At 30.4% G+C, this 9,818-nt stretch overlaps 1 protein-coding gene across 1 annotated transcript; it reads right to left on the bottom strand.

Moving 5' to 3' along the window:
- Positions 1 to 497: 497 nt before the first annotated feature.
- LOC108909345 (nose resistant to fluoxetine protein 6-like) lies at positions 498 to 4,983 on the bottom strand. Its single transcript, XM_018713775.2, has 11 exons — positions 4,818 to 4,983; positions 4,097 to 4,293; positions 3,765 to 3,889; positions 3,009 to 3,324; positions 2,635 to 2,757; positions 2,298 to 2,543; positions 2,137 to 2,232; positions 1,945 to 2,077; positions 1,298 to 1,472; positions 871 to 1,013; positions 498 to 778 (listed from the first exon to the last, which is right to left on the bottom strand). The coding sequence occupies exons 1-11, from the start codon at positions 4,884 to 4,886 to the stop codon at positions 605 to 607; spliced, it is 1,797 nt and encodes a 598-aa protein (XP_018569291.2). The 5' UTR covers positions 4,887 to 4,983; the 3' UTR covers positions 498 to 604.
- Positions 4,984 to 9,818: the final 4,835 nt, after the last annotated feature.

Raw genomic sequence — 9,818 nt, 5'->3', positions numbered from 1 at the left:
TATGTTCATTTGGCCAACAACATATGTTAATTATTTTAATTTTATTATATTGATGGTAAATTTTGGTTATGACATATCAATGAACATTTCCAATTTCATTAAAATGCACTGCACTGCACTGCTAGACAATTTTTCAACAATTGAAATTTATGGCCGGTCGCCCAGTGCGGCTGTGTTTGTACGCCGTTTATCTGCGCACTCATTCTTTGACTGGACGCATAGGTACATTTCTACTATCTCCACGTTTAGTTCAACCAAACCTGCATATGGGTATGGGTAAATAAATATGGGAACAAGTTTTTCAAATATTTCAATGCCGAGTTGCTGCAACCTGGTACATACTGCTTAGCTCTTCGGTCGCAAAGACTATACCAGGAGCGGTTTGTATACTGGATCATTTGGTCAACGACTCCCATATAAATACAGGATAATAAACAAAGATATATTACTAGGAATTGGCAAACAATTACATTTTCAAGAGTATAACATTTATTAAATAATAGCCATGAGGATCAATTTCTAAAATGCCCCCAAAGGTATAAAACATTATGCATAAAAAGACAATAAATAATTATTTACACAAGCATAATAAATAACTAATTAACTAAATAGCCTTATCATTATCATCTGTCTGTGGTTTTGGTTCTGGCTGGGGTTTCCTGGTTGACATTTTCCTGAGAACTATTTTCGTTAAAAGTATAAATGGTGATTCCAGCATGACAAAAGATAGGAATGCCGCGTAGAAAGAGATTAATGTGATGCCAAGTATCGTAAATGTCTGAAAAACGAGTAAGTTTAACTCTCTTCGACGTACCTTACACCCTGGTATTAGATATATTGAATCGTATCTAAACAAAATCTTGTACGTACTAGTTCTGCTAAGGATGCCTCAAATGCAGATTCTGCCGACTGGTAGATCATATTCGCCATAACAGGATTCAGCAGATAGGCGCAATATGTTATCCTGCTCAGTGGAATGAATCCTCTGAACGATAACAGTTTGTCCAAAGCTCCTAAAATAGATATGATTAAGAAAAATCAGTAGCTCCATTTACCTGCACCTACAGGTATATTAATTCAATTGGATTTAGTTCATCGTGATTAGCGAGTAAATTTTAATATTGTTATTGGTCTGGTTGATGCAATTCCATTCACAGCAAAAACAGTTGAAAACTAACACTATATTTTTTTAGAAGATAGAAGTGTAAACAATCAGCTCTTCCTTGTGCATCAGTGGTAAAACTGTTAAGGAACAGAGCATAGCTTAGTTTTTGTGTTAATACAACTAGTGACTTACTGGCATTTCCAGTACAGCAAGCAATTAGAATCCAGGCCAATCCTACTCCCCAAAGAGTTCTGGATACTCCCATGTACATTGCTGAAAATTCTACAGACAACTGTCGAGTATATAAAGTGAATAATATCCATATATTTAATGCAGAGAAGATGGTCCACAGAGATATCCGCATTTTCTAGAAAATAAAGTTTAAGTTATTCCAGTAGTGGATAAAGTATCACTTTACACGGTTCATATGTGTGGATAAAGGTCCGATTATAAGGTGATTGTGGATAAAATATTTTATACATATTTGAAATAGATTTTTTTGCATGCTGTTAAATGTTGATAATGTAATAATTAAATCGCAATAAATGATTTTAATTAAAGAATAGCTAATTGTTCCCTTGCAGTACTAAACTAATTTTTAAAATAAAAATTTTCTCATGGGAAACGTTTGTTTACACCATAAACTGTAATTACTTTTCAGATCTTTCTCCGACAGATTCTCATTCTCACTTTCGCTTACACATATGTGTGTGTTTATATTAGTTCCTCGATATTTCTCACAATGCAATGGTACTATTCTGTCGAAATTTCAGAACTTTTCCTCAAACATTTACCTATTATTATCAGCATAAGCTCATTGTAACGTTTCACCATCTTACCTTTGTTAAAGTCAGTTTATTGTCCAACTTCACTTTTAGGATGTACGCTGTTACGACACCAATTAAATATGGCCCCATCCTGTTCCAAGGGAGATCATATATGGCATCCATCTGGACTAGCTGTTCATCCATTCTAAAAAAATAAAAAGCAAAACTTATTTAACTGTTCTTAACATTTGAGAGGACACTTACGTTGGAATGTACCCAATTGAGTAGCATTTCCACGCTGTTGCTATTATGGTAGTTAGTATAAGGGATACTACAGCAGCTGCAGATAACTTAAAAACCCTAGGCAAGAAATTAGATTCTTTATACTCTGTTATGTCTATCACTTCATATATGGTTTTACTTACACTGTAGACAGAATTAATAGGAGCGTCGTGACTGTAAACAATTGTGTGTCTAGGGACAGATACCAAGACCAACTCATGCACATCTCTTTTCTTGGATAGAGATTGTTGATGTACAACAGATTCCTCCACCAGTACTTATCACACGCGATGTCCGCTCTCTCTGAAGACGTCAATGAAGAAGTTTCCCGATAAAATGTATACACTATGTTTGTAAATATCAGAATCATCATGTATGGTGGGGTCAATCTAAAAGAGTAAAAAGGGTAGATACTTACAACAACAATACTGACGGTGAAGCCTTCACAGTATTATTAAGATCTCCCATATAAACTCTTACCTACAATATCTATTGATCCACATCATGATATACTCCCTGATTTTCACTAAATAACTTATTGGTTTATTAGGCTGTTCGTAAGGATTCTTTGATTTGAAATACAAGTAGGCAACTAAAAATCCACTAAAACAAATATTGAAATATCAGTAAACTAGTTCTTGGATATGTTCCACATATATTTTTGAAGTCGCGTGCAGAAATGGTCTGTCCCGTTTCATATATTTCCGTATTCAATAAATCTACAAATTGCTTCTACTTGTTACTGTTAATACCACGACAATTCCGATTTCTCTTCCATTCGGTAATCTAACATTTACCTTGCATGGCTTCTAGAGTTTAACACACCTACCTATATGAAAAATTAACGTTCTTACCTCAAAAACAAGTAGGAATCAACGCAGTAACTGGAATTGCTCAAAATCTGAGCCATAAAGTCCTCCGATAAACGATAAACAAAGGGTACATTTTTTATATAGTCAGCTTGGTAAAATAGAGAATGCACTGCTACAACCCAGAGCATGCTCAGGAACCTGAGACCATGAATACACCCCACAGTATCGGTTGATAATTTGGTCTTCACCAGGTTCTTTATATTGGAGTAAATTGAAAAGCATTGCAATATTTCGCCGAGGCTACTCTGCCGAGGTAGTTCGTCCATTGAGCTCTTTGGAACTAGTTCAACTGTTGTAACTGGAATAGTCAAAGCTATAAAGAATTAACGTATCAAAATTGAAACAACAAACCTCAAGGGTACAAAAGTCACAAATAATGAGTATTTTTTCTAAAATACTTCGTTGGAGTTGAATAAAAATAATTTGAATGCCTTATCCCCACTATTTTGTTAAATTCAATATACCCATGACATTTGTTAGTTTATTTTTGTTACAATCTTATAGAAGTTCTTCAGATAGAACCAAAAGTTTTCAAATGGATAAATATTAATTTTATTTGTTTTTTTTGTTTTGTAAAATAGTAAAATAATTCATTTAAAATTTAAACTATTACTATGGATCTTTAATTATTTCTAAACTACTTCTTATACTATTATTATTCTTGTTTTAGAAAGTGGTAGAATTCATATGAATCATTAGTGTAAGTACATATATTTAATTTAAAAAAATAGAACTTACGACTTGTAGATTTTCCATTACAGGCTACATTGTAGCCAGTTAGAATACGTTTATTTAAATTATATCGTTTAACGTCGTATATCGTACCTCCAATTGCGAGAAAAAATATTGTGGCTAATATCACGCTAAAACAAAATAAGTTCTTTTTATTAAATTTCACTTCTGGACAATTATCGTGGTTATTGTTATTCAGCTAAAACTCGAGATATTTAAAAACAATGTCTATGCTTCACTCTGACTAGAATTCTTAATTTTTCAACAAGAACTACAGAAAAATACGATTTTTACAGACGTAGAACTGCATTATCAATTATAATATTAATGTTGCTCACCTGAAAGCAATAGTTTTCGGTAATTCAAGTAACCATAAGTTATTATCAATCAATTTCTTTACTTCTACAACTTGCATACTTATGTTATAAATATATTTTTCTTCAAAATAGTCGCCGTTAAAATATTTCTCAGCTAAAGCTAATATATCATTGTCAGTGCACGAGTGTGGAACACAAAGGCCCAATTGAATAGTCCACTGTAAGAGAAACAGTATTTCATATGAAAAAAATTAATGTACGACTATATTTCTAGTACAGGATGTCTTAAAGAAAACTGCGGATTTGGATTATAGTTATATTTGATTTGTTTTTGTAAATAAAATAATCGTACCCATTTACAAATTGTTTTCCTTATTTAATAAAATTTCCATTGGGTGTATTTCATTAATTATTTATTTCCTTTTACCAATGGAAGAAATCTGTTCGAGAGAAATGTAAATGAGATGTCAAGGGAAGCTAAAAACATTATTCAATTTGTTTTGCTTTTATATTTTTTATATTGGCAACTAGACAAATGGAAATGTACATGTGAACAACTCAACATTTCAGCAACAGTTTTATAATCAAATAAACTTAGGAACGTATCCCAAAATCATCTTTATGGTAAACAATCGGTAGGTACGTTGGGAAGATTTATCATTTGAAGAAGATATCGGGTAGTCTAGCTGTCGATACCATTTAAACAATTATGTCATGATTATTATTGAAAAAATATACCAACCTCAAGCGGTAGCTGAGTATGGCGCTGCAATGTGCTGTTATGCCTAATGTGTACCATGGCAAACCCCATGGAATATGGCGGGTAATCGTAAGGAGTGTTAAGATGTTCAATTTTTTCATTGTTGATTTCTAACGGCTTGGTATTGGAAATGTCTCTACACTGTGAGTGGGAACCAATCCACAAATTGTTACCGTAGATGAAACCTGTTTCAGGTCTTCCACTTGCATCCATTGCTAAAAAATATAGCACAATTTCATCTCGAAATATTTCTGTTGGAATTAAAATATAATTCTAGCAATATCATTTGGATGGGAGTTCGTCAAAAAGCATTTAGCATAAAGATGATCTTACTTATTACTTATCTACTTTGAATTTGTCTAAAATAGCTCACTTTTATCCGCTATTAGATCTTTAAATTCGTTTTTTTTAATCTAACTTCAGTTAGACAAGTACTGCAAATTTTTTTTATAGTAATTTTAAACCCAAATACATAAAAAGATAAACTTTAAGTGAGACTACAAAGGTTGAACAAATTTTGAAAATGTTTAAAAATCTTGAGCATTTTATCATTTTCTAAGTTGAAAAAAATCTCGATTCTGAAAATTTCAAATCGATATTTTAATTTCTACCCTACTATGTATGTTTTCAGCCACGGAAATAGAATAATTTCAAATATTTTGAACTTTCACCACCAAGAACGGCGGTGACAGCATTTTTAACATTAAGGCGATGTTTCGGATTGTATTATCTCTCTTATCCAAATATTGTTCGTACAACTCTCTTGGTTTCGACAATGCCTATGTTTGAGTGGCCCAAAAAAAACGAATTTTTTTTTTCGTGTCTCTTGTGAATATATGTTAGTTTATCATGTTTTAAGAGCCCTCTCAAAAAATTAGCTCAAATGAAATTTTTTTAAGGTCGCTAAAGATTTTTAGATTTCCAAAATCGTCAAAAATTGAATATTTTTTATTTACTTTTTTTTTCTCGTTATTTTATCATTTTCTAGGTTGAAAAAAAGTCTCGATTCTGAAAATTTCGAATCGATTAAAATAATTATGAGTGACCTTTAGAAATTAAAATATCGATTTGAAATTTTCAGAATCGAGATTTTTTCAATCTAGAAAATGATAAAATAACGAGAAAAATTTTTTTTTAAATAAATTCAATTTTTGACGATTTTGGAAATTTTTAAAAATCTTGAGCGACCTCTAAAAAAATTTTTTTTGACTATGTATTAGGATGGCCCAAAAAAACGAATATTATTTTTCGTGTCTCTTGTGAGAATATGTTAGTTTATCATGTTTTAAGAGCCGCCTCAAAAAATCGGCTCAAAAAAAATTTTTAGAGGTCGCTCAAGATTTTAAAAAATTTCCAAAATCGTCAAAAATTGAATTTTTTTAAAATTTTTTTCTTGATTTTATCATTTTCTAAGTTGGAAAAAAATCTCGATTCTGAAAATTTCAAATCGATATTTTAATTTCTAAAGGTCAGTCATAATTATTTTAACTTTCAGTTTTCGAGCGACCTCTGAAAATAAATATCAACGAACTAATAATTTTTTTTATTGAATTTGATTAACAAAAGAATAGAAAAAAATCACGAAAAAAATTTGACACTTAAATTTAAAAAAATTAAAAAATTATAAATTTTTGATACTCAACAGTGCGGTAGGAAATTTTGCCTCGAGAAATTTTTTAAGTGTCTCGTGATTTATTATATTCTTTTGTTCATCAAATTCAATAAAAAAATTATTAGTTCGTTGATATATATTTTTAGAGGTCGCTCGAAAACATTTTAGGTACACTACTTTTAAAGTTAAAATAATTATCAGTGACCTTTAGAAATTAAAATATCGATTTGAAATATTCAGAATCGAGATTTTTTTCAACGCACAAAATGAGAAAATAACGAGAAAAAANAATTATCAGTGACCTTTAGAAATTAAAATATCGATTTGTAAGTTTCAGAATCGATATTTTTTTCGACGATTTTGGAAATTTTTTAAAATCTTGAGCGACATCTGAAAAAATTTTTTTTGAGCTGATTTTTTGAGGGGGCTCCTAAAACATGATAAACTAACATATTTTCACAAGACACGAAAAAAAATATTCGTTTTTTTTTTGGGCCACCCTAATACATAGATAAAATATTGATTTGAAATTTTCAGAATCGAGATTTTTTTCAACCTAGAAATTGATACAATAACGAGAAAAAATAAAAAAATTAATAAATTTTGACGATTTTGGAAATTTTTAAAAATCTTGAGCGACCTCTAAAAATATTTTTTTGAGCTGATTTTTTTAGGGGGCTCTTAAAACTAACATATTTTCACAAGAGAAACGAAAAAAAAAATATTCGTTTTTAATTTCTAAAGGTCACTAATTATTTTAACTTTCAAAGTAGTGTACCTACCTGTTTTCGAGCGACCTCTAAAAATAAATATCAACGAACTAATAATTTTTTTTTATTGAATTTGATGAACAAAAAAATAGGACACACGACAATTTAAAAAAATTAAAAAATTATAAATATTTGATACTCGCAGTGCGGTAGTAAATTTTGCCTCGAGAAATTTTTTGAAGTGACACGTGATTTATTTCTATTGTGTTGTTTACAAAGACAAAATTTAAAGGTTAATGATGCTAACCATGGTAATTAATGTTTTTTAATTTCACTGTAAAAGCTTATTGATTACTTGTCGCACTTTTTAATTCATTTATACTATTAGGGTCATATATAATTAATTTCTTGTAGTAAAAGGGATTCGTGACGACACGTAAAAAAACTCTAATAATAATCAAAATAAAAAAAATCTGTAACATATCTTCTGAAATTGTTAAACGCAGTTATAGCCCCTTAAAATATATATTAAAAAGTTGATTTGAATTTCACCAAGGTATTTTTGTGTGAGATAAAAGTTGGCTGATGCTTTTGGCGCAATTTACTTTCTAATATTTTTCACAGTCGGCAAAATAGGGACAAAAGTAAAACAACGCTACAAGCATTTTCTACGATTTTGAACAATCTGTAGTGGTGTAGTCTAACACCGAGACAGTTTTTCCTCTTATATAAAGCGCGCCTATTTACTACACGGTGCTGAGGGGGGATGAGGTCCAACAATTTTAATGTTAAGGTTGTCTCAGAGTCGTCAGCGGGTGTTATTCCTATGGACCCTACACGGTAATTACTATAATTTCGTTTGCATTCTTTTTATTGATAAATTACATTCGTAAGTGGGTTTGATGAAACAAAGTAGTCATAGAATGAAAGCTTGCTTGATTCTTGAAAAAAACAACCACTAAAAAATTATCTGAAATTGTCTAATTGTTTAAAGGTTTGTTTTCTCTGTTAATTGGATATTTTTGATTAAGATTTTAAATTATAGGGTCAGTACAGAGCGTTACAGTTATAGAGGGTATATTTATAAGGAGCACAAAATATGATAATTGAGCCATATATATATATATTCAAGTTTTTTATTGCAAATACAGTCTTAAATAGAATGTAATCAGTAAGTTCGTAAAATTCATTGGCGAGTATTTCTATGCCAATATTTTTTTTAAATGTGAAGTATCCTTCCTATTTGCGTATTTGCGACGTGTTTCAAAAATTTAAACACTCTTGCAAATGATGCAATTTTAGGCTATGGTATTTTGGCCCAATAGACTCTTTTTTAGTGTGACGTCAGATATTCAGGCAACCCGCAACAAATTGTCATAGTTGAAATTGTACAGATCGAATCTGACCCTTGTGTACTATTTACATAGATACTATAAAAATGAACAATTTCAAATTAATTTATTTTTTACAAGGATTTAACAACCAACACGTGTTTTGTAGAATAGGTACACTAATGTACTTAAATCTGACAAAAAACGATATAGAAGAATATTCCTAACATTAAATAAAGTAAACATTTAACATTAGCCGTGTTATTTCTAATGCGCATGCTCGGAAAGAATAGCCTCATACGCAGGTGTGATCGTGTATCGGTGTCATCTTTAGCGTATTTTCTTTTGTTTTGTTGTAAGGTCAAGACAAACAAGCCATTTTTTTGGCATTTGTGTCTAAAGTATGTACATAAGGTCGAAAGTCGATGACAATGTTCACTATGGGATTGCCTATTATTTGGCGTATGTGACGTCACTACTAAAAAGGTCTATTCTAGAACAAGTAATTTTAAAATACGTGTTACAGGAACCTGTGCGGGCCTTAGATTGACTGACAAACAATTCTTATTTCATTGAAGGTTATTTAAATATTGTTGGAATATTAAAAAAAAATCGATCTTAACGATGACATTTTTATAACAAAAAAAAAATAAAGTCGTAGCGCCTTTCATGTGTGTCAAAAAATATAGAAAAATGGAATACCCAGTAGTTTTTTACATTCTTCATTCGGAAATACAGGAAAGTAGGAATTCTAAATTATATTTTTAATCAATAGATCTGTTTAGTACTGGTAAACATTTTTAAAATGAAATGTCTTATTATTTCTATCTAATATAATAATAACTGTACTAATTCTATGAAGTACGTTATAAAAACTAAAAATAAATTTGACATTACTTACGTAAAAGCAACAATTTACTTCAAATTAGCATTTTAATCATAAATCGAAAAATACAGCTTAATAGTCTGTTATTATGTACTTGTGATATTCTTAAGTAGTTTTTTTTAATTTAATTGGGTACGTATGTTAGACACACAGAAAAACAACATAAATTAAATAATTATAAAAAATTACCTACCAAATTTTAAATATAAATAACACTTCCCACTAAACATTTTTCAGTTACTGACATGTTTCAGAAACGTTTCCATTTTTCTTGAAACGTTTCATAAAAAATCCATGCAACGTTCTGGTAACGTTCTAGAAGCCCAAGATGTCCTCCCCAAAATACGTTTCCAATGAAACGTTTCAAAAAATTGGTTTCAGTAACATTCTTTTTATGTTCCATTTATGCCCTCGATATTTTTGTTTTGTTTCATTGGAAACGTA

This window comes from Anoplophora glabripennis, unplaced genomic scaffold (genome assembly GCF_000390285.2).
Source record: "Anoplophora glabripennis isolate ALB-LARVAE unplaced genomic scaffold, Agla_2.0 scaffold1, whole genome shotgun sequence".
In the NCBI taxonomy this organism is placed as follows: domain Eukaryota; kingdom Metazoa; phylum Arthropoda; class Insecta; order Coleoptera; family Cerambycidae; genus Anoplophora; species Anoplophora glabripennis.
Note: the sequence above shows the minus strand (reverse complement) of the source record. Positions and strands in the feature narration are given on the sequence as shown.

What these genes read in the sequence shown, in the direction of transcription:
- LOC108909345 (XM_018713775.2), bottom strand. Translation starts at nt 4,886, where the DNA reads ATGGGGTTTGCCATGGTACACATTAGGCATAACAGCACATTGCAGCGC. An exon ending in TCAATTGGGTACATTCCAAC is followed by an intron (nt 2,078 to 2,136) that starts GTAAGTGTCCTC and finishes TTATTTTTTTAG; the next exon opens with AATGGATGAACAGCTAGTCC. An exon ending in ATAAACTGACTTTAACAAAG is followed by an intron (nt 1,473 to 1,944) that starts GTAAGATGGTGA and finishes TTTATTTTCTAG; the next exon opens with AAAATGCGGATATCTCTGTG.